The following is a 24,537-nucleotide window of genomic DNA, read 5'->3' on the forward strand; positions in this document are numbered from 1 at the left end:
AAGGAGTCAACAGATGCTGACGTGCAGTGAGTGGATGGGCTCTCAATTTAAAAGATGGAAGAATTACAATTAGATCACAAGAGCGAAGTGGGCAGCAAGGAGAAAGAGGCAGTGCAAACAACAGAGCAGGGGAAAGATAAGGGCAGAGCTGTCACACCAGTAACACGCTGACAGGAAACAGATTCGTTTTTGAAAGGAACATTTGATACAATTGAGAAACCTGAGCCAGGAGGCTGATTAAAGTAGAGCTGCATGATCTAGCGAATTCTGAAAAAATACTGCAAATCTTGATAAGCTTATTAACAGGGTTGTGATTTGCATTGCGATATGAAATTAGAGCCATTAATCTGTAAAGTTAATGGAAATATGGAGAAAAATCTGGGTGAGCGATGTCTTCTGACGTGTGTGAAGCGATGGCATCACATGCATAATTAGTAGAACTTCTTTTAACTTTACAAAGTGTTTGTGGCGCAAGAAGCTAAAAAGTGAGTCAAATACACTGCAGCGGCCCATCTGGTACAATATTACATAAACAATAAAAAATAGCTGATATAGATGCTGGAACATGACCTTTGTGAAAAAAACCTAATTGCTATTTTTTTTAAAGTGATAGTTCACCAAAAAACGAAAATTATCCCATAGTTTACTCACCCTCAAGCCTAGGAGTATATGACATTGGTTTGTGTAAGACATGGATTTGTGTAAGAAACATATCCATATTTAAAACTTTATAAAGTAATATATCTAACTATGGCTATTAGCCTTCCATATTCAACTTACAAAGAAAGTGTAACGTCTCTCACAGTTCAAAAGACTTCGTCTTACGTAATCATCACGCAAGTTACAGTTTTTTTTCTTTTTTTTTTTCTTAAAATTTAATGCAGAAGGTGATCTGGCTTAGTCTTTTATTTGATTTATTTTTTATCTAGATCCCTGAAGGATTCCAGTCTTGTTTTATTTTTATTTTGTTTTTTAGTTTCAGTTATTTATTATTTTCTTTTGCAAGCTCCAGGGTCCCACTTTATATTAGGTGGCTTTAACTATGTACTACTAACATTTAAATTACTCATTTGATACAATGCACGTATTGTGTATATACATGTTTTTACATGTACATTTTTTTTTAAATTACCTGCATGTAATTACATCAGTAATTAATTTCTGTAGGTACATTTATAATTACACTGTTGAACTAACACTAGTTCTTTAGGGTTTATACCTAAACCTTTATAAATGGTAAAAAATGGTAAATGGACTGCATTTATATAGCGCTTTTTAACAGACCTATGGCCATCCAAAGCGCTTTACATATTGCCTCACATTCACCCATTCATACACCGTCGGCGGTGTCAACCATGCAAGGCGCCATCCAACTCGTCGGGAGTAGCTGGGGTTAAGTGTCTTGCTCATGGACACCTCGACACTTGGTCAGGTGGAATCGGGGATCGAACCACCAACCTTCAGGTTTTTAGCCATCAACATGAACCACTGAGCGACTGCCACCCCATAGGTATACCTAAGGGTTTATACGTAACCCTACCCTTAAACTTACCCATATCACGTATCTCAATATCAGCAAAGTGTTTTTGCAATACAATATGAACACAATAATTACATTGTAATTTTTTTTTCTGAAGTAAGTAAAGAGTAGTAAGCCACCTAATAAAGTTAGGCTGCTCCAACTATATTTTTATGTTTTTTGTTGTTGTTGTTGTTGTTTTTGGCAGGTTTTGCCTATTTTTATTTATTTGTCTCGTTTTCTTGTTATGGGTTTGTGTCTCATGTTGGTTCCTGCCCTGCTTCCTCCCTGGTCGTTTACTCTTCTGGCCTGGCAGCTAGTCATGGTGCTACGTCAAGCCATCACTGGCAATTGTGTTTGGTTCAGTCTCACCCCCAGCCAGCCTGTTTCCCCATTGTGTGCACTGCCCATACTATTTAGACTGGGTTGTACTCTGCAACTGCATTATTGTGCCTTGTCTACCGTCTTGTCAATAAATATCATCAACAGTATAAAATACGAAATACATAAGTATTCGCAGCCTTTGCCATGACACTTAAAATTGAGCTCAGGTGCATCATGTTTCCACTGATCATCCTTAAGATTATTCTACAACTTGATTGGAGTCCACCTAGAATAAATTCAGTTGAGTAGACATGATTTGGAAAGGCACACACCTGTCTATATAAGGTCCTTAGTCAGGAAGGTGACCAAGAACCTGATGGTCCTCTGACAAAAACTCAGTGTTTCCCTGTGGAGCGAGGAGAACCTTCCAGAAGAACAACCATCTCTGCAGCACTCCACCAATCAGGCCTGTATGATAGAGTGGCCAGACAGAAACTACTCCTAAGTGAAAGGCTGCCTGGAGTTTGCCAAAAGGCACCTGAAGGACTCTCACAGCACGAGAAACAAAATACTCTGCTCTGATGAAACAAAGATTGAACACTTTGGCCTAAATAGAAAGCATCATGTCTGGAGGAAACCAGTTACTCCTCATCACCTGGCCAATAGCATCCCTACAGTGAATCATGGTGATGGCAGCATCATAATTTGGGGATGTTTTTCAGTGACAGGAACTGGGAGATTGGTCTGGATTGAGGGCAAAATTAAAGCAGCAATGTATAGAGACAGCCTTGAAGAAAACCTGCTCCAGAGCACTCTGGACCTCAGACTGGGTTAAAGGTTAATCTTCCAACAGGACAAAAACCCTAAGCATACAGCCAAGATAAGATAAGACGTGGCTACAGGACAACTCTGAGAATGTCCTTGAATGTCTCAGCCAGAGCTCAGACTTGAACCCGATTGAACATCTCTGAGAGAGAGAAGATATTCCCATCCAACCTGATGGAGCTTGAAAGGTCCTGCAAAGAAGAATGGGGAAACTGCCCAAAAATAGGTGTGCCAAGCTTGTAGCATTATACACAAAAAGACTTGAGGCTGTAACTGGTGGCGAAGGTGCTTTAACAAAGTATTGAGCAAAGGCTGTGATATTTATGTACATGTGATTTTTATTTATTTATTTACTTGCAAAGACTTTCACATTGTCATTATGGGGTATTGTTTGTAGGACTGAATTCCATTTTGGAATAAGGCTTTAACAAAATGTGCAAAAAGTAAAGCGGTGAGAATACTTTCCAAATGCACTGTAAATTAAATGATCCTTCATTGTGTCATGTAGAAAGGTGCAGGTATGATTTCAGAACCCAAAAGACTTTTCGATTTATATGTAAAATGTAGCTTGTGGTAAACATAACTTGACAATACTTTGACATTTTATTCTACAACGTAAATTGCACACACCTGTAGTAAAAACACTAATTTTGATAATCTGATACATTTTAATTTTTGAATAAGTAACTAGATAAGACAGCTTGGGGTTTGAGTGTGTGCAGTGTTAGTTGTAGAACAAAACAAAATAGGTTACGTATTTTTAACATTACATTTTTTTTCCCCATCTTATCATGCATGCATGCTAAATTAAAATATAACTAAGAGAAGCAATAGAAATAAAAACAACTCACTGATACATCGCCCCAGAATTTGGCCACATCGTAATCATTGGTTCGAAGGAACTCTGTGAACCACCCAATAGACCGCTTGCTGCCTTTGTCCACTGTTTCATCTCGCTCGAAGTTCTCATTGTGTTTGTTTACAGAGTAGTTGGTCAAGTGCATATACAGCTGGTTCTGAGGAGAATAAAAAATGAAAGTCCATCAGAGCATAAATGCTATTTTTGGAAATTTGTGAACAAAGCATAATGTCAGGGTTTTGTCAGCTGAAAGAAATACATATATGTAAATAAATCCAACATTATATCATTTGTCACATTAATTTACTTACAGCGATTCAATGTTATGAATACAATGATACGAATGTTGACTTGTTAAGAAGACTTAAAATACAATATGTTTATGGGGTGGGCGATATGACTCAAATCTTATATCACAATATGAATAGTTTTATTTCAAGATAATGAAATATATCACAATATAGTTTAAATAAAGTTGATACCTTTAAAATGTCATAATATTTTTTATTCATTAATTTAAATAACTAATACTAGCCACAAAAAAAAACCCTCAAGCTTACAGAAGACAAGTAAACAGTGATAAAGAAAAAGCAAAGAAAACAAACCACACTACAACAGACACAAATTATATAGACCTACCTGAAACTTACATTAGAAGCTTTACATTACAATTACTTTACAAGCACTAGAAATTCAAAATACTATATAAATTGTATAAAGCAATCAAATGTATAAAAAAAACACTGTATTTTCTTTACTGTGTAAATTAAATATACATTTATTTTTATTGACGAAACTAACAAAAATGTTAGTTCTGTCAAGAGCAGTGACACATTTTATCTTTTTTTGTTGTTGTTTGATTAGCATTAATAAAACAGCAGGCAAATTTGGATGCTGTCATTTTAAGACCGACTGCACGGATCCATTATACTTGTGTTTTTTCTCAACAGTTAGTTCATTTAAGACATAAATGACTGTGTTTATTTGCAAATACATGGTCACTTAGACACATAGGTCTTATTTAACCGCTCAAGCCCAATTAGGTGGCAAAAAGCATGCGCTCAATGAGCAGCGGCTTCACATTGCGCGTCTCTCAGACAGAGCTAAGAAACAGACTCTCAAAGAGTGTGCGCATATAAAGAAATTATTTGTCATTCGCTGCTTATTGAGCTTCAATGGTTTAAAATAATCTGTTTTTAAACCATACAGCTTAAAAACGTATACAAACGATATGCTTTTGTGACTGCGTGTGTGTAGCACAGAAATGCGTTGACACTAGTCCAAAATCTACCAGTTAATCATGTCTACCGGTATATCGCCCACCCTAATTTTATGAATATACACTATATTGCCAAAAGTTTTGGAACAACTGCCTTTACATGCACATGAATATCCCATTACATGCACATTTAATGACATCCCATTCCGCAGGGTTTCATATGGAGTTGGCCCTTTGCAGCTATAAAAGCTTCAACTCTTCTGGGAAAGCTTTCCACTAGGTTTTACTAGTTAATTTTCTACATTGGATTAAAATGTTGACACCACCTTAATGTCATAAGCCAACTTACCAGGTTCGACTCGTTTGGCGTGTGGTACTTCTCTGTACCCATTCGAACCAGGCCGTCGTTGTAGAGGAAGACACGCAGAGGATCACAGGAAGTAACAAGAATGTAAAATCTCAGATCAAACTTGTACCCCTCCATGAGGAAGGGCTTGTCTAAGTATTCCTGCACAATGAAGTGGTCCTGGACCGGGAGCTTTTCGCAGTTTCGAATCAGAGATATCCTGCAAGAAAATGGATACAATTCTATCAGCACACATCCCAAAAATGTGCTTTTTTTTGCTGGTTAAGAATCCAAATCTCTGAAGTGTGTCAGAGAGCAAGATTATTAAGGCGTTGTCTTTATCGCTTGTCCCAGAACCCTGACTAGGCCCAGGTTAATAAGACCAGACGCCTAGGTCTGTTTTAAGCCCTGCCATCATTTATTTCCTTTGATTTTGAGGTTGAACAGATCTTTAGCTTTTGGCTGTTATAAAATACATACAACAGTGTGTTTCAGCAGTACCAAACACATGAAAAAAAGTGAAATTTGGATGTTTAACAAACAAAGGGGCCTTAGAAAAACAATTTTGACGGTAAAATATACAGCCATTGGTCTGCATTGACTTAATTGGTTACATGTTTCTCTTCGTCCGGTTTGCATGGTCTCTACAATTACCTGAGACGTCAACTTTCCAAGGACCGCAAGCTGCAGAAGGAGGGCTTGATCATCACAGTTCATTCGTTAGCTATGTCAGCTGATAAATATTGCAGGAGAATTTGTCTGCTTGTTCTTGGCGCAATCCGATGTAGGGGTTCAGCACTATTAAAACACAGCTGAACGTTCTCAGGAATTATGTTGTTACGAAAGATTCTCTTGTGACTCATGATACATTTGACTCATTTACGGTTGTTTGTTTAGTACAAGCAGAAAATTGCAGAAAATGACCAAACAGGAACACGGGCCACAAAAAGACCCGCATAGCACTGAGACGCTCCATTTTCTCAATTAAAACAATTAAAAATGATTTACTGTGATTGAGTCTGTAGCATAATAAATGGCTCTTGAGGGATTTGAGGATTTATTACACTTCAAATGCATTCTGCTTTCAATAAGACATGCCACATTTATTGCTGTTTATCGTTAAAAGGTGTTTTGTTTAATAAATAAAAAAAATTATTTCTAATTAAAAATTAAATATTAATTGTTTCTGCTTTGTGAAGGGAGTTCTGAGTACTTGAATTTGATGCTCAGCCAAAAGCAGCACACTGGCCAATCTTCCTTATCTCCCCCATATTGGCACACAGTCTCTAGTCCTGCACTTGGCGTCCGCTGGCTCAGGTGTGTGTTTAGCGTCCAGTAGCTAGTGTTGTGTTATGTTGTAGAGGATAATGGGGTTGTTTGAATTGCATGACATGATTGATGAGGGCTGATGGCAGGTAATCAAAACCCACTTTGGCTGACTGTTTAATTTGGCACCAGTGGGGATCTCGTCTTTTAGCCCGCCACAGTTTTTAACAAGCCTCTGCTTAGACACAAACAATATTCATTTAGTTTTCGGCCTGAAAAATAAATTACGTAGGAAGATATAACTTAATTTCCTGCGTCACGCTACGCTTTTTCAAATTTAATCTCCAGCCTAGCAGACGATCTCCTTTCACTTGTTAAATGCAGCACAATAACTCAACCTTTGATGACTTCTCATTTTAATAAGTACCGGCTTGCTGTAGCGTATGACCATAGAAATATTAATTTACAAACGAATAAAAGACAGTCATAAATAAATCTAGTGCCCCATCTGCTTCTGTAGACTTTCAGCATAGGTATGAGGTTTCAGCATTAGGATAAAGGATTGGGGATAGCACTTTATGCAATAGAGATTCTTTCAAAGCAGCTTTACAGGGATAAACAGGAAAATATTGATCAATGATACAAATGATGCTGTAAAAAAGCTCCAAAAAGATATGGTGCCATCTTCCAGTTCAGTTCAGTTCTCATTCCAATATTCTCAATACAAGTCAAATCAATTATATTGCTGAATATTAAGTGTCCCCAACTAAGCAAGCCAAAAGGCAACAGTGCAAGGAACCCAAACAGAAATGGAGGAAAAAAACCTTGGGAGAAACACAGCTCAGTCGGGGGGCCAATTTTCCTCTGGCCAGTATAAGTAGAACATGGAACGACACTCCTATCAGCCATTCACAATCCTAATCTAACCCAGGTATTAAGGATTACTCTTAACTTCCATATGTGTTTTAAAGATCTAAGATGATTGTCAAATTTCACCCCTAATGGCAGGTGCACAGAACGTTCAAACTGGACATGAACCAGCCATTATCCTCCGCTTATTCAATTATAAAATAATGTTTTAAAAAAGTTTAAAGAATATAATTTTAAATAAAAAATATATTGATAATTCTCCTCTCATTTATTAAATGTTTTGCTAATATTTTTGATTAGAATACAACACAACTCGCTGGTCAGTCGCATACAGTCTAACCACAAAAGTTTACATTTATTTCAATGGAACCAAAGCTCAAATCTGATCCAAATATGCATATGGTCAGAACTCCATGCAGCTCCGTGCAGTCTAGCCACAGCCATTCATAAGCCTATCGCTAACGTTTCTGACACCACAAACTTCCTTGTAACCAATCACGTCAATGTGTGATTGAGTGAAGCTCTGAGCTGGTGTCAGTGAGTAGAGACGGGGCTGATTTACATATTCATAAAACCGCATACTAAATGAGGCAAGGGTGTAAAGCCACATTCGAGCTATTTTAAATGAAAATTTTGCCACTAATTACTCACCCTCATGTCGTTCCAAAATCGCCCATGTGACTACAGTAGTTCAACCTTAATTTTATAAAGCAACAAGAATACTTTCTGTGTGCAAAAAACAAACAAAATAACGCCTTTATTCATCAATTTCTTCTAGCCGACTTGTGCGTATGTCGTGGTGCTCACGTGAACAGCGTTGGACAATGGTAAGCCGCTTTCTGGAAACATTGCACTGTTTACACTGCGTCAACAGCATAAGAGTTTGACACAGGCTAGAAATGTTTTTTTGAAAAAAATCATTATTTTTGTTTGTTTTTGAGCATAAAATGTATTCTTGTCGCTTCATAAAATTAAGGTTGAACCATTAGTCACATGGACTATTTATAAATGGATGTTGTTACTACCTTTCTTAAAATTTTTCATTAAATATCTATCTATGGAGGGGTCAGAGAGCTTTAGAATATCATCAAAAATATTTTCATTTGTTTTCTTCATATCTTCATTCAGATGAACGAAAGTCTTACGGGTTTGGAATGACATCTGGGTGAATAAAGACAGAATTTTAATGTTTGGGTGAACTAACCCTTTTAAGACATGTAGATTTTTTTTTTTTTTTTTTTCAAGTAAAACTAAAATATGCAATTTTAGTGATCAAGATTAGTTTTAAGGGATACAATTATTGACTACAGGGGGACTTTATAAATGAATAATTAATCAGAATACTGTTCCAGAGCCAATAAAATATACTATGTTCGTCAGGGTATCTTAGAATATGTTCTCCTAGGTCTAGGAGAATGCTAGGTTGAACAAAATGTTACTGTAAATATTTTTCCACTTTTGTAGCAGTATGCTGTTCATGGGGAAAATGACAAATAATCTATATTTTGAGAAATACTCCAGAACAACTCTCAGTCACGCAGGACACAAAACTTCCAGTCTGTTGTAACTTACCCATGGCCCATGGCTCCATTCGCAGGCTTAGCGATAAACGTTTTCTGCTTGCGTTTTCTTTTCAACTCCTTTACATAGTTCTGGAACTGTGTGCACTCGGCTGGGAAGATCCAGGTTTTGGGGATGAAGCTATATTCCTGAGGCTGACTTTTAATCATTCTAAGGAAAAGAAGAGGGTATTAAAATCAACAAAAACAAAGAGTAAAGTCAACGTTCCATGGCTAGTGGGCAGCTGTAATCAGTCATGTATCTGATATGGTATCATGTTTTCAACTCACTTGGCCATGTTCCTTGCCAAGCAGTCTTTCCGACAAATCTCACCCATTCCCGGGAAATGGTTTATCCTCTGAAGAAAATAATCACACTGTTAGAGGGCACTCAGTTATTCACCTCTTAGAAGAAAAACACAACATTAGAGCCCAAGTCTTGAACTGAGACTATAATATTTTGACATTTATGTCCAATTACAGACTCAAAACAAAAGGTGGTTGTCAGACCTTTCTTAACCCCTATTTAGTTCCCCACATTGTTTTTAATTTAAAACTAAAAAAGACGATCAATTTTGACTCTAAGGGCCAAGGTAATTGGTTCTGCATCAGAGCCCATGTAGTTGTAGGTACTGACAGATGAATGAATTGCTTTGAATGCAAAGAGGAAGGGATGGGGGTAGTGAGTTTTTCTGTATTCTTTGAGCAAATGAGGCTGAACAGGACCATTAATTTGACTCATATGACCTGTAGCTTGGCAGCTGAGCCAATCACCGGAAAGCAAGGGAAAAAACTAAAGAACAAACCTTTTAGTAAGTGTGAAAGCACAACATAGTTTAACAACACAGCTAACACAGTTGTTTTACAAAACAACACAGAACACAACTGTATGAAAATAAATTATTAAAAGTGAAGCATTTTTCATTGTGGCTGCAATCCTATGGCATGTGACCAGGAATATTACACAGACATGCAGAGATGCTTACACAAAAGACAATAAACTACACTACAATACCTTTTATGTCATACTGATTGGGTGTAAAAGTAATTTGTTTCAATATGAAAGACAAGTTGATTTCTTAAAAAAAAGAAGAAGAAAAAAAGAAGAAGAAGCAATTTTGTGGTTTACTTTAATCTTTTACTCATCAGCATAGCATTCCCTATTATTTTCCTTCTACATAAAATAAAAGGAGAAATTTTGAAGCTGCTATTTTCCAAGTAAATGCAACAGCAGTGGATCTGAGACAGTATGTGGTTTAATGGTCTAATGAGGAGGAGTAAGTCAGGGTGACCAAACGTCTTGTTTTTCCAGGACATGTCCTGTTTTCAAGTCCTGTACTGGCCATCCTCGCTGGGTTTTTTTTTAAAGAGATGAAAATGTCCTGGTGTTCATTATTTTTCATTGGGCCAATTGACCAGCACTAGGGCAATCTACAAGTACCTCATTGCCGGGCCTGAAAGTGTCCTTGTTTTTGTTAATCAAAATATGGTCACCTTCGTAAAGTATTAAAATAAATTTTGCTTTAAGATTGTTTTAACCTTATTTTTGTACCCATTTTTCCTTATTTCTAGCTGTTTAAGACAGTATGGCATATATCCTTCACAGAGATGGCAATTCCAGAATGCAATGCAAGCTCAGTGAGAAAAGACATTTTAAAAATGGCAGAGGATGTGAGAGACTGATTTCATTTCTGAAAGTGATTAGTAAAAAATATTCTGTGTAATTAAAAATAATGAGCTATTACAAGAGACATGATATATTTCAGAAAGTTGCACTGTTTTTTCAACACACCTTCTGATGTTCATTTATGTGTTTTTTGCTGCAAGAACTAGTAGTAAAAAGGAACAGATTATCGGTTCAAGTACGCTCACATTTCACTTGATATGAGGGGCTACAACGATCTGTCATTTTTATTAAGATTTTTATTAAGAGCACCAACACACTATTTATTGTTTGTATTTCGTAATAAAAGTTCTACGTCTGCTGTTTCTTAATAGGCTTTGTGTTCTTAATCCGCTCCTATTATCGAGGATGCATCAAGAGGTGACTCGTGTACTCTTGAGACAGCCAGCTATCCCAGAATGCATCAAATATGTGGTTTATTTATAAAGATAGCCCCTATTTAAAAATTGTATCCGACATTTTTGGAGTTGTGAGATCCAGTCGATCACTGGGTGCTCAGTGCTCATTAACCCCATGAGAGCAGCCTTTCCTCGGCTAGTCTTTCTAATGTTTGCCACTGGCTCTGATGTCTCTGTAGTGGTAAAAGAGATATGAGATATAATCTGTCTTGTGTATAATCTAACAGGGCGATCTTTGGTCTCATGAATCTATAATTTGTTCCCTGGCTGAGGGCAAAGTGAAGTTTATTAACTTTATACATTTAGTTGATTTAACTTTACCATTGTAGCCTACTAGAGCGCTGACTTTGTATATTTGCTTTAATTGTTTGCTTTATTTCTTATTGTACAGATTCATATACATTTTACTTATACTTTTATAATGGCTATTATTGATAATTAAAACTGACATTTAACAAAAATAGATTGTTGTTCTTTATGTCATATGTAATTTTATTACAGTGAAGATAATCAAGTGCATATGCACCTATTGCCTAAACCACACATTAATGTTTAATATTTTTAAAATGTAAACAAAAAGAGGGGTTATATATATATATATATATATATATATATATATATATATATATATATATATATATATATATATATATATATATATATATATATATATATATATATATATATATATATATATATATATTTGTGTGGCTTCAATTATGTATAAATATTTTTTTAAATGAAAACAAAAAAAGGCAGAGTGGTGTTTTATAACATATTTTGTTTTATTGTTACCTAAAATATACATGCAGAGATAGATAGCAGGAGTAGCAAGAGCACTGCTGTTCCATTTCCAGAATTACCGGACTTGTGTCCTCCGTCCTCTTGTCCTCGTGTCCTCAGGAATTCATTCTCCTGAGTCGAACTTGGCAAGTCCACACTACCAAGGACGCAAGTCCAAACTTTGCATACTTGGTATTGAGAAACGTCCCTAGTTTCCTAGTGTGTGCCTGTTTGTTCTCGTTATTATGAATCTGTTCACCTATTATTCAGTTAATTATCTAACTTAGGGACAGAATTAACTAAAGACAAGCAGTGATAAATTAGCTCTGAAAAGGCATGGACAGATTTTTGCAGCTGACCTTATTGCATTTGGATTTGTAGGATTTCCATTTCAGGTACGAAATTCATGGGAGGAAAATATTTAAATGAATCATGCAAGGTAATTTACAAAAGTTTACGCCCGTCAATTTACTGGTGTTTGCGCCATTATTTACCTCCCAAAAAAGGGAGTCTTAAATCAGGCATTATCTGGTAGATTGTGTTGGTCATTATGGAAATGCGCAATCCGGAAATGATAAAGTTGTCGACATCTACGCACTATGAGCCTCAGCATGCGCTGACCCCACACTGCAATTTGATGCACTTACACTTACACTTTTTATAACAGTTGTTCTACTAACTGTTGACCATTTTAGTATTTAGTAGTGAGGAAATTTCACAAATGGATTTATTTCACAGGTGGCAACCTATCACAGTACCACACTGAGCTCCTGAGAGCGACCCATTCTTTCACACATGTTTGTAGAAGCAGTCTGCATGCCTAGGTGCTTGATTTTATGCAGTGATTGGACCACCTGAATTCAGTTATTTGGATAGGTTTCCCAAATAGCTGCAGCCCGGAGGCTTGCTCCAAAAGACAAATATCGTTGCAGTGTACTTGTACATTTGTAATGACAAACTTCTATCTAATACTTTTGGCAACTTAATGTATATTACTGTATTTAGAGGTGTTAGCTGGTGTTAGCCAGCAGGGGGTGCTCACCCTGTGGTCTGTGTGGGTCCTAACACCCCAGTGTAATGATGGGGACACTGTACTGTCAAAGAGCACTGTCTTTCGAATGAGACGTTAAACCGAGATCCTGACTCTCTGTGGTCGTTAAAAATCCCAGGATGTCCTTTGATAAAGAGTAGGGGTGTAACCCCGGCATCCTGGCCAAATTTGCCAATTGGCCCCTGTCCAATCATGGCCTCCTAATAATCCCCCATATAATGATTGGCTTAATCACTCAGTCTCCTCTCCACCAACCAGCTGGTGTGTGGTAAGCGTTCTGGCGCAATATGGCTGCCGTCGCATCATCCAGGTGGGTGCTGCACATTGGTGGTGGTTTGAGGAGATTCCCCCTTCTATGTAAAGCGATTTGAGTGCCTCGAAAAGCGCTATATAAATATAACGAATTACTAAAACACTGCATTCAAATGCTGAAAAATACTTTTTCTTCAGGCAGCATCCAAAGGTAGGAAGCCAGCAAGGCATGTCCAAATCCAATGATCGTGACACAAGCTGTCTACTGAGATTCTGACTTCTTCTGATCGATTTTTGAAGGCAATATATATGTATCCTTCACTGCCTATAATATCCCACAATCCTGTGCATCTGAGCCCGTGAATTAAACTAAAACATTTAATGATCTGATTTTATCGCTAGCAAAGAATTAATATTGTCTAGAGTAAATATTTTTCTTAGTAATAACAAATAGTAATAACATAACATCTACAACAAATAACATAAAATGTTGTAGTTCATTAGACAATTTTGCGGTTTCAAAGGTACCATCATGTGCCTGCAGCAAAGGAACAAGTTGAACAATTGCTAAAGATTTCAGACGCAGCCACAGTCCAATGGCCGCTCAATGAGCAGACTTGCCCAAAAAGGAATGGTTCAAATCTGTTCCTGACAAATTTGATGACCTCAGGTGACCTCAATTTATTTTTTACTACTGTATAGTAGTTTGGCAAAAAAGGTTATATCCAGTACATTAGCTGACTTCTGTTGATTAAGCTGCAAATACCCATGAAGGATGTTAGGAAAATGAGTATAAGCCATAGTAAAGGTCACATCTCTTAAATCCAGGGAAAATAAGAGGAAACCGTAGCAACATTTCAAGTTTAAAAAATAAGTTTTTTATTCTTTGGACTTAAAGGAAAATCAGAGTACCTGGTAGTTCCTGAGCTCAGCGATTTTCTCATGTTGCACAGCAGAGTCATTCCAGATAAGATTGGCCATCTCATCCTCATCTCTGGCTTTATGAAAGATCATCTCCTCAATGACAATACGCACTGCAGATAAATCCAATTAGATTCCTTTGATATGCATTGACTTTGACAATACTGAATAAAATATATTTTTCCATGGGCATAAACAACTGACTTCATTAGTAGAATTAATCCAGAAATAGAGAGTTCTTTACTTTAAATAAAAACTCATGCTTTTTTCAGTCATGATTAAGCATGACTTATGATTTTGCATCAACCCAAGTACTTTAGGAATGTTATGTCTGCATTTCATTATCTTTCAAAAAAAAAACATTAGTAATTGGCAATATTATAATCATGATGTTGTTTTTCCATAAACCTCAGCATTACTGGATAAAACCAAATTGGTGTGGCTTAGACTGAAATCCGGTTAAACCAAAGCTAGATATCTTGACATGCCTGTTAAGTAATTATATATTTTAAAAATTCAATGAGGAAAAAATAATCCCCCAAAAAGTGCAATTCCAGGCTGATGTAGAACTTCTTTTTTTTTTTTTTCAAAACTCAGTATTAGTACTTCCCATTTGTGACTATGCAGCAGCAAAAAAACAGAAACAAGTAGGTGTACGTTTTAGCCTTTTATATTGCTGTTTATAAATTATTCTTAGCAATCCCTATATAAAACCCCTTCTTAGGGGGTGTTTAATGTATCTCTAGACCTTTTTTATTATTTAAATTCAACTGGACTGCATCTCACATTTTTAAATGCAAAAACGCTTAGCGTGAATGTCCTCTTACATCAACAAATTTCACAGAATAAGCAAATTAATGAAAGAACGTCTTTCCTACCGATCTCATATTTTGTTCCTGCAACATTGGCTGTGATGAAACCCTTCTTCTTCTTCTTGGTGTGGACCTTCCTCTTTACTCCATTCTGATTGGATAGTGTCGGTGGCATGTTCATGGGGGACGTTCCTTGATCATCTGTGGAACATGAAGAACATTTAGTCACTGACAGCCAACATACTGATATTCTATTTAAACTTATTCTTCTAAAATTTCTGAAGCTTTAAAGCTTTAAGCAGATTTTGAGCCAATTGACTACCATAGTAGGGGGAAAATACTATGGTAGTAAATGGGGCTCAAAGTCTGCTTATATACAAACATTCTTTCAAATATCTTCCTTTGTGTTCAGCAGAAGAAAGAAATTCATGCAGGTTTGGAACAACTTGAGGGAGAGTAAATGATGACAGAATTTTCATTTTTGGGTGAACTAACCCTTTAACAATAGCTTATAGTCACTATACTTTATTATAGTGAATCGAAAGTTATCCAGGGATAATGCCATGATGTGGTTTGTGCTTATGACTCTTAGCTCCACTGACTGCACGCCTCCATGAGTTTGCCATGAGTGAGAATTGGTACAGTGTATCTGTCTTTAATAAACATGATAAAACTAAAGATACTTAAAAGATATGAAGGATGCAATACTACTCTTTAGGTACTCAAGATTGACATGAGATTGGAAGAAACAGTGTTGTTTTACCCTTTAAACTTCAAACTTTAAAACTCCTTTAAACTAAAAACTTTCAGATTGCAAGGTTTTAAACATACCGACTAGAGCACCTACTTTTTAAAGAAGGGGTTGGGCATAGAGAATCTGCATGGCTGCTCTGGTATTCTGGGTGAAATGTTGGGGTCACTGTTGTAATTGTATCAAACTTACCTCCATCATGGGGGGGTGAGGGCATCTCTCAAACAGTTTGGCACCAATCTATTTCCTCTCCGCTGTCTTGACAAGAGTTTTAGGAGGTGGCAATATCATCTGTCCACTTAGATCATGAGGCAGGGGACGGGGTGAAGGTTGGTTGTAGACCGTTTCTATAAGGAAAGAGGTCGAGCCTTTTTCACAGAACCACAGATGGGCAGATAGACAGGGTGTCTGAGGAAGAGAGAAAGAGAAAGTGGAAGATTGTCAGACAAAGAAGAAAAGCGAGGGAACAGCACAGTCTGGCCAAACGTTTGCTGTGTCACTCAAACCCATCAGCGCTGCTGACAGCAGGTTTCACCTCAGTGATCAGCTCTTGCTGCCTGACGTAGGCTTCAGCAGATGAGGGTCTGTCTGCTGCTTGTCAAGCAAACACAACATTAGCACCACTGCATCATCAGCCTGTGAGATTTGCCATGTTTAACATTCTAATGTTCACTTTACATGTCTGTAATCTGTCACGCAGCAAAGCACACGTCTAACAGCGCAACGCGCTCTTCAAAAACTAATACTAACATCAAGCAATACTACAAAGCAATACTTTCTTTTGACACAAGGATGACAAATGATGACTAAATCTGGGTGATATATTAATTATTTATCATATATTTATGACTTTGCTAGCAATAAACTTAGTTTCATGTCCATGAATGAGTTTAAACTGTCAGATTTGCTGCATCTGAAATTGAATGCCTCTTATATAGTATGTAAAATTAACAATACGCCAAAAGAGTAGTATGTCCAAATACGTAGGCAAAAGTATGAGGATGACTTGCTGCTTCCACCGAGATGCATGCTGCTTCGCAATTCGCATACTATCCGTCCTAAATAGTATTCGAAATTAGAATTAGTGTGTCCCAAATTTCCCAGAGGGTCTACTTTTTCCGTTTAGAATCCAAAGTGCAGATCTGTGCAAACTTAACGGTTAATATTGGCCACAACCCATTGCATATTGATTGAGGATTCAATTAGAACTAGAAAAAAATAAAAAATAAAAATGGTAGATGTGGAAGTCTGACACTGAGCTAAGTTGAGAGGTTTAGATAAGGGGGTTTGAGTGAATAATTATCAGTATCTAACCTTATGAAACACTATTTCATAAATATTATCTATACCTACATTATAGTTCATCTGCAACAGAATTGTGAACTTTTGTTCGATACTTGGTCATTCACTTTTAAATGCATCATTGCAAACACACAAGGAGAGTTCAAAAACCCATGACTGGCAGATATTAAACTGTGACAAGATGATTGACAGGGCAGTTTAAATGGTGACAGGATGCACATAACTAAGCAGAAACTGTCCGTTAAAGATGCAATTATCCCTTACAAAACAAAAATATATTGCAGTATATTGGAAAATTTCATGCAATACATTAGGCAATATATTCACATATATGGGATTTAATATTTATTTTTCAATATATTGCAATATATTGAAAGCGGCAATCATTTGTATATTTTGCAATATTACATGAATATATAATATATTTTATAATACCATCAATATATTATTCCATATATGTACAATATATTAAAATATATTTCAAGTAATATATTGGTAAATATATTTTCGTTTCGTAAGGGATGACAAAGTAGTATGAACCAAAGCTTGCATACTCATCTAGAAGAGTAGTAAATGACGCTTGTAGGTCATGTGACAATAACAGGCAACATGGTGGATGTAGACGCATGTACGGATTTCATACTACCCCCACATTCATACTATAGAGCATTCTTTTTTGATGGTCAAGTACATTAAAACACAAATGTACACTGAGTATACCTACTCAGACAATATGCAGATTTAGACTGTTTAGATGTATGAGGAAAATAACAAATGGATTGGATAGATGTTTACCACAACAGGGTGGTTGTGTATGTGAACATAGACAATGTTCAAAAACAAAAATGATCAATTTATTGTTTAGTAGGTAATGGCCCTTTGGTTGAAATGATAGCTCCTCAGATAAAATGCATAAATATTTTTCAGCCTTTTGACAATATTCAACTTATATTAAATATTAGACAAAAGAGAACTGGAGCGCTGCTGGAATCCCTTTCACCCTATGGTGCTCTTGGAAGGGTTAAATATTGAAAACAAATTTGGAAAAAATCCAAGTCCAGGCACTCAATAGGATGCAAAAAGTTAAAAAGCCTTTAATGGTAGGGCTAAAACATTAAAACACCAACGCGTATCGGCCAAATATCGGCCGATACGCGTTGGTGTTTTAATGTTTTAGCCCTACCATTAAAGGCTTTTTAACTTTTTGCATCCTATTGAGTGCCTGGACTTGGATTTTTTCCAAATTTGTTTTTTATATTAAATATTGTTGAAATGCAAAAATACTGTTATACAAAATTACATCCCCAGTCTAAAAAAGCAATATCCTCATCCCTTATACCTTATGACAATAATTTTACATTCATTTAAAAATTGACCACCTTGTAAATCACTGCTTAAACATCTTAAAATATCAAAATATATTTAGCTTTTTTCTTTCTTATTTTTATTTGACATAACCATAATTTATATACATGACGTTTTATGCTTGAGAAAGTGTGCTTTGAACTGATAAAACTAAATGCAATTTAAGTCACTTTGGATAAAACAATCTACAAAATACATAAATGTAAATGAAGTTTGTGCACAATGCTCGAAATGGTTTATATTTGTGTGGAATTTTTTTATTTTTTTTATTTATCTTCTTTGTCCATAAAAGACTTGTATACCTCAGCCATGGCTGTAACTTTATAGCAACACAGGTGGCAAAATATAACACAACACTGACTTCTGGTGGTGAATTTGTAAAGTGCAGTAGCACATACTGATTTCACACAAATAAAAGACACAAGCAGATCACTGTTTAGGAATGAAAAAAAATAACAAAATAACATAAAATAATTTAGTCAAATTGGTTCAAATTATAAATAAAGATTTCAAGGGAATGCCTGAAGCCATTTGATCACATTCGCCATGTTTACGCGTCACATGATTTTCAGAAGGTCTCTAATTTTGTGACTACAGTATGAAGATCACATGATATGCTGTATGTTGATTAATCAAATATACTCTCAAATTTGAATCTCACTGCAAACGTGACATTTGGTGGTTTTGCTCGGGCATGTGTCTGAACTTCATGATCTGACTGCATGTGAATGACAAACACACCAAATACATTCTGTGAAGTCTAGTTTTCCGATCATAACCTAAAATTAGTTATGGAAATATGTCACTCAGAATCTCCATGAATATCATGGAGATTCTGAATCTACTAAATCTAATATAATATCAGATGCAGTGTTCCAGTATCTGCATTGAAGCATCTGATTACAGTGATGACCTTTTATGATCTTTAGTTACATTATTTAATTATAAATTAATTGGTCAATTATAAATTATATAATTGGACAGATATTGACCTATCAGTAGCTTCAATGTAGTTACTTCTTGTTAATATCTTGTAGTAAACTTTGTTTTCAAAAGGCACCATTTCAAATCTTTACTGCAGTTGTAGCTGTAAGTACCTTCAATTGAATAGTTTGTGGCTTGCAAAACTACAGTTTAAAAGTAGTTTTCCCAATACTTAATCAGAGGTGTGTTTCTTGTAAAATGACATAACTTGCTGCTTAGTAGCCATAGTATGGTGCATCGATGAAGAAATCAATAGCTAGTCGCAAATGTGTCATTCAACCACATTGGTAAATAATGTCACGCAGCTGGTGGAGTGCTTAGTAATCCATTTTGAAATCTGTTATTTTCCTGATTTTTGGCTATAAATTATAGACATAGCATCTGAGGAATAATTTTCATTTTCTTAGTTATTTTGCTTGATCTCCAGATTCTCTTCAAAATCGGTGCTTTAAATCTCTTGACAAACTAAAAGGCATAAATTTAATTTGTGTATATTCTAAATAAAATATATAGATTGTACTGAATGGCATATTGCTTATTTTGTTCAAGATATGAATTTATTAAAGAATTTATTGATATTAATATATCCACATGGTATATATATTAAATATAAATGTAGGTCCACATGACTCCTTCTAACCACAGGTCAAGAGCTGTCGTTCGAACCACACAAACATTACATTGGATATGGCAGAGGGACGTTACGTCTCTGTTCCCTCCTCAGGGAATGAGGGTTACATACTTGACCGAGACATTCCCTTTCGTTTAGTCACTCCGTGTAACTCCAGTGACTGACGAATGGGGGTCCCAATTTAATCACGCCACTCGGCTGTCTTCCAGTGACCTGTGTAAGCGCAAGGGCCCTGTCGTAAGACTAGTACGGACGAAGGACTCCCACTTATCACAGGAATACCAAGGTACACTGGGAAGCATACTCCAGGAGGAGATATGCACAAAAATGCCTACCCGTAGGGAGGACGCTAAGGGCTGCATATGGAAGATCACTGGGGTACCAGCCGCAAGTGGATTTTTAACCCCAGGGGGCGGCAAGCTTGCCAAGGGAAGACACCCACTCAGGGAGGCTTACGGTGGAAATACACATGTGGGGGTCGCCCGGAGGGGGAACCGTGCACATGGAGGCACCTGGCCAAACACGAGTGTCTGGGCTAGCTAGGGCAGACTTACTGGTGTCGGCGTCAGCAGTGCCCCATTGTCTGGTAAGCCAAAACAATGGCGTCCACTATCCAGTGGGACAACCTTGCTTTGAGAAAGCCTTCCCTTTCAGCTTCCCTCCATAACAGACAAAGAGCTGGTCTGAGGTCCTGAAAACCGCGTCCTGTCTACATAAGCGCAGAGAGCGTGTACTGGACAGAGCAGTGCCAAGGCAGCGCTTGCAAGTTCACCACCTGGTCTCTGAACGGAGTGGTGGAAACCTTAGGCACATATCCAGGCTGGGGTCTCAGGATTACGTGAGAGTCACACTGCCCAAATTCCAGGCACACTTTGTCAACCGAAAATGCCTGCAGGTCCCCTACCCCCTTGATGGAGGCCAATGCGGTCAGCGGCGCTGTCTTCATAGACAAGAACTTAATCTCAACTGACCACAAAGGCTCAAATGGGGCCCTCTAAGAGCATCTAAGACTACTGAGAGGTCCCAACAGGGTACGAGAGGAGCGCAAGGAGGATGTAGTCTCCTCCCACCCCTCAGGAACCTGATGATCAGATCATGCTTACTTACCGGTTTGTTGTCCAAGAGGTCAAGATAGGCGGCGATAGCGGCCACATAAACCTTGAGGGTGGAAGGAGACAGCCTTCAATCCAACCCATCTTGGAGGAACGATAGCACAGACCCATCCGGGCATTTCCAGAGGTCTTCTTGGTTCCACTTCAATGCACTCGGCTCTAGTGGAAGGGTGGTAGGGTACTCAAACCTGCCGTGTCCCATCCAGGAGCCACACGTGGAGGCTTCCAAAGATTGGGACGCGGGTGCCACAGGGTGCCCCATCTCTGAAAGAGGAGGTCCTGTCTCAGAGGAATTGGCCAGGGAGGGGCTGTCGCAAGGAGTAGTAGTTCTGGGAACCACGTCCGGCCGTGCCAATACGGGGCGACCAACATGACCTACTCCTTGTCCTCCCTGACCTTGCACAAAACCTGTGCAAGAAGGCTCACTGGGGGGACGCATATTTGCATACCCCACGGCCAGCTGTGCGCCAGTGCATCCGTGCCGAGTGTGCCCTCGGTCAGGGAATAATACAAGCTGCAATGGGATGAGTCGTGGGAGGCAAACAGATCTACCTGTGCGTCCCCGAACTGATCTCAATCAGCTGGACCGACTGGGGATGGAGCACATGGCAACCGAGTCGGTCTCCATACCGAGAAAAGGGATCATCTGAGTTTGCTCTTCTCCCAGTTGACCCGAAGGCCCAGACGGGCTAAGTGGGGGAGAACCAGATCTCTGTTCGCACAACCGCTCTCGAGAGTGACCCAGTATGAGCCAGTCTTCCAGGTAGTTCAGGATGGGAACCCCTTGTTGCCTGAGTGGCATAAGGGCTGCCTCGACAATCTTCGTAAAGACGCGAGGGGACAGAGCTAGCCCGAATAGGAGCACTGCATACTGATATGCCCGTCCTTCGAACGCAAACCGCAGGAACGTTCTGTGTCACGGCCGCATGGAAGTATGCATTCTTCAGGTCAATTGCTGCAAACCAATCTGCCGAACGAACACATTTGAAAAGGCGTTGCAGTCAACATCCTGAACGAAAGCCTGTGCAGGGATCGGTTCAGGACGTGTAGGTCCAATATTGCTCGTAACTCACCGGTTTTCTTGGGTACAATGAAGTATAGGCTGTAGGAGCCAGATTTCATCTCGGCTGGATGGATGCGCTCGAACCAGTAGGGTGGCGATCTCTGCACGCATGACAGGGGCATTGAGCCCCACCACGGTATAGAGGACTCCCCGAAGAAGGGGAGGAGCCTGCGCAAACTGAATCGCATAGCTGAGCCTGATGGTCTTCGCAGCCCAATGGTACAGTCCCAGAAGCTGTAGCCAGACTCCCAGGAACTGCACCAGCAGGGTCATTCTGACCACAGACGTACCCTTAGGCTGCGACCGCATCGAGGGAAGAGAAGGCAGAGGAGGCCACCAAACGTTCACGGGAAGACACGAGGATCTCCCAGACCACATGCCTCCCTCATGCATCACGGGAGCAAAATGTATGGGGGTAATTTGATGCCAAAACCATTGAAAATGTACAGAATAAAAGTCACAAATAGATATTACAACTTGTAAACACAAACTACAAATAGATTAAAAAAAATCCACAAACAAAGTCTTCATGAAACGCAAATGTAAAACAAGATCTACAAATAGATACAAAGTCCTCAAACAAACTCTTTGTGATCCACAAATATAAAGCATGGTCTACAAAAAGATTAAAAATCCACAAATAAACATTTCCTGATTCACAAATCAGTGACTTGTACTTGAAAACCAGAATTTGAATGAATGTAAAGTGACTTGTTTGCAGGTGAAGATCATGTTCTGTTTGTAGATTGTGTCACATTTGCTTTCAGAATTCTGACACTATTGTTTCACTGTTGTGACAAAATAATGCAATAATCATTGAAAATGAAGACTGAGTCAAAAACGCATATTACAACTTGTAAACACAAAACAAGATCTACAAATAAATTAAACCTCTGCCAACAAACTCCAAATTCAAGTCACTAGTTCTCGCCTACAAAACAACCACTGGCTCTGCACCAATATACCTAAACTCACTTGTTCAGACTTACACACCCTCCAGAAGCTTGCGTTCTGCGAGTGAGCGGCGCCTCGTGGTTCCATCCCAAAGAGGCATGAAATCGCTCTCACAGACATTTTCCTGGACCATTCCCACCTGGTGGAATGACCTGCCGATCTCAATTCGTGCTGCCGAGTCTGTAGTCATTTTTAAAAAACATCTTAAGACACATCTTTTCCAATTGCACCTGACCAATACAGAATAGCACTTACTGATCACCACAGCAACGACCAAAAAGCACACACTTCTGGATCATATCTACGTCTCTCATCCGGATTTGTGCCTTCAGGCGGGTGTGTTACAGTTATCATAGCTATCATAATCCGGTGTACTGTATTTTGCGTACGTGAGATTTTGTTGTAGATGCCTATTGCTGCGCGTTTAGCTAGAATGCCTTACAAAACCAACCCATTGGGCCACTGAATCTGCTTAACGACAACAGTTGGGGCAACAGCCTTAGTCCTAATGGGTTGTTATCATGGCTATCAATATCCAGTGTTCTGTATTTTGCGTACGTGAGTTTTTGTTGTAGATGGCTATTGCTGCGCGTTTAGCTAGAATGCCATACAAAACCAACCCATTGGGCCACTGAATCTGCGTTAACGACAACAGCTGGGGCAACAGCCTTAGTCCTAATGGGTTGTTATCATGGCTATCAAAATCCAGTGTTCTGTATTTTGCGTACGTGAGTTTTTGTTGTAGGTGGCTATTGTAGATGGCTATAAAAAAAAATAAAAAAAATTGTGTACTGCGCTAATTAATTTAAACTTCTTACAGCTCTTACAGGTTGTTGGCCTTGTTTGTTTCATTGCTTCTATTGCTCTCCCCTTTTTTGTAAGTCGCTTTAGATAAAAGCGTCTGCTAAATGATTAAATGTAAATGTAAATCACTCTGCACACGTCTACAGATCTTTTTGGCACTTTCTTTCCACAGAGTTGCGTACGATCCACATGTGTAGTCAGGCAATCAGGCGTATTGCTTCAATGTGATGCCAATAAGGGCTTTTCAAAATAAGAGCGTACACTTCTCTAAGGGGTGGGCTGGGCTAGCTGCCATTTACCGGTGCTGGTGTCAGAGCGTTCGGGAGGGTCGGACTGACCGACGCTCTCAAGATGGGTTGTCAGGTAAGCGGTCGATCGACTAAGTAGCTGAGTGACATTTAAAGATTAACTTTATAACACCCCAGTACGTTAATGCTATGCTCTATCGTTGAAACTGTCCAGAACCGGAGAATCTGGACTGGAGGTGGCCCAATCTGTTTCCAGACCTGCCAAACTGCTGTTAGTGTGTGTTTTGTTTGTTTGTTCGTTTCTCTGTGCTGGAGTTATTTTAAAAACTTGATTTATCCAGTTTATGTCACAGGCCGGCTCTTAGCCTGTGGCAAAGAATGAGGGGACACTAACAACAGGTATAGGCCAAACAAGATTATTTTATTGTAAATCAAAACTATTAACTATAAACAAGGGAAACAGGATGAGGTGTGAACATGTCATAATGTAGAGTGTATGTAAAGTTCATGGATGCATGAATCTGTGTGGGTGTGAACATGTCTGAGTGGAAACTAAATAAAACTACAAAGGAACAAACAAGACACAATCATACCTGGAGGAGCAGAGAGAGAGAGACAGAGGTTAGTGAGGCAGC

At 38.3% G+C, this 24,537-nt stretch overlaps 1 protein-coding gene across 4 annotated transcripts in view; it reads right to left on the bottom strand.

Annotated features, from left to right (window-relative positions):
- ttll7 (tubulin tyrosine ligase-like family, member 7) overlaps positions 1–24,537 on the bottom strand; it is a 141,589-nt gene that overhangs the window by 81,667 nt on the left and 35,385 nt on the right. For all 4 annotated transcript variants that reach the window (XM_067431714.1, XM_067431711.1, XM_067431712.1 and 1 more), the window contains 7 exons: positions 15,632–15,847; positions 14,755–14,889; positions 13,868–13,989; positions 9,079–9,146; positions 8,801–8,959; positions 5,096–5,312; positions 3,520–3,684 (listed from right to left, as the gene is read on the bottom strand). In XM_067431714.1, coding sequence (XP_067287815.1) covers positions 3,520–3,684; positions 5,096–5,312; positions 8,801–8,959; positions 9,079–9,146; positions 13,868–13,989; positions 14,755–14,889; positions 15,632–15,656 — 891 coding nt within the window. In that variant the 5' untranslated portion in view covers positions 15,657–15,847. The remainder of the gene's footprint in view (positions 1–3,519; positions 3,685–5,095; positions 5,313–8,800; positions 8,960–9,078; positions 9,147–13,867; positions 13,990–14,754; positions 14,890–15,631; positions 15,848–24,537) is intronic.

This window comes from Pseudorasbora parva, chromosome 22 (assembly GCF_024679245.1).
Source record: "Pseudorasbora parva isolate DD20220531a chromosome 22, ASM2467924v1, whole genome shotgun sequence".
NCBI lineage: Eukaryota > Metazoa > Chordata > Actinopteri > Cypriniformes > Gobionidae > Pseudorasbora > Pseudorasbora parva.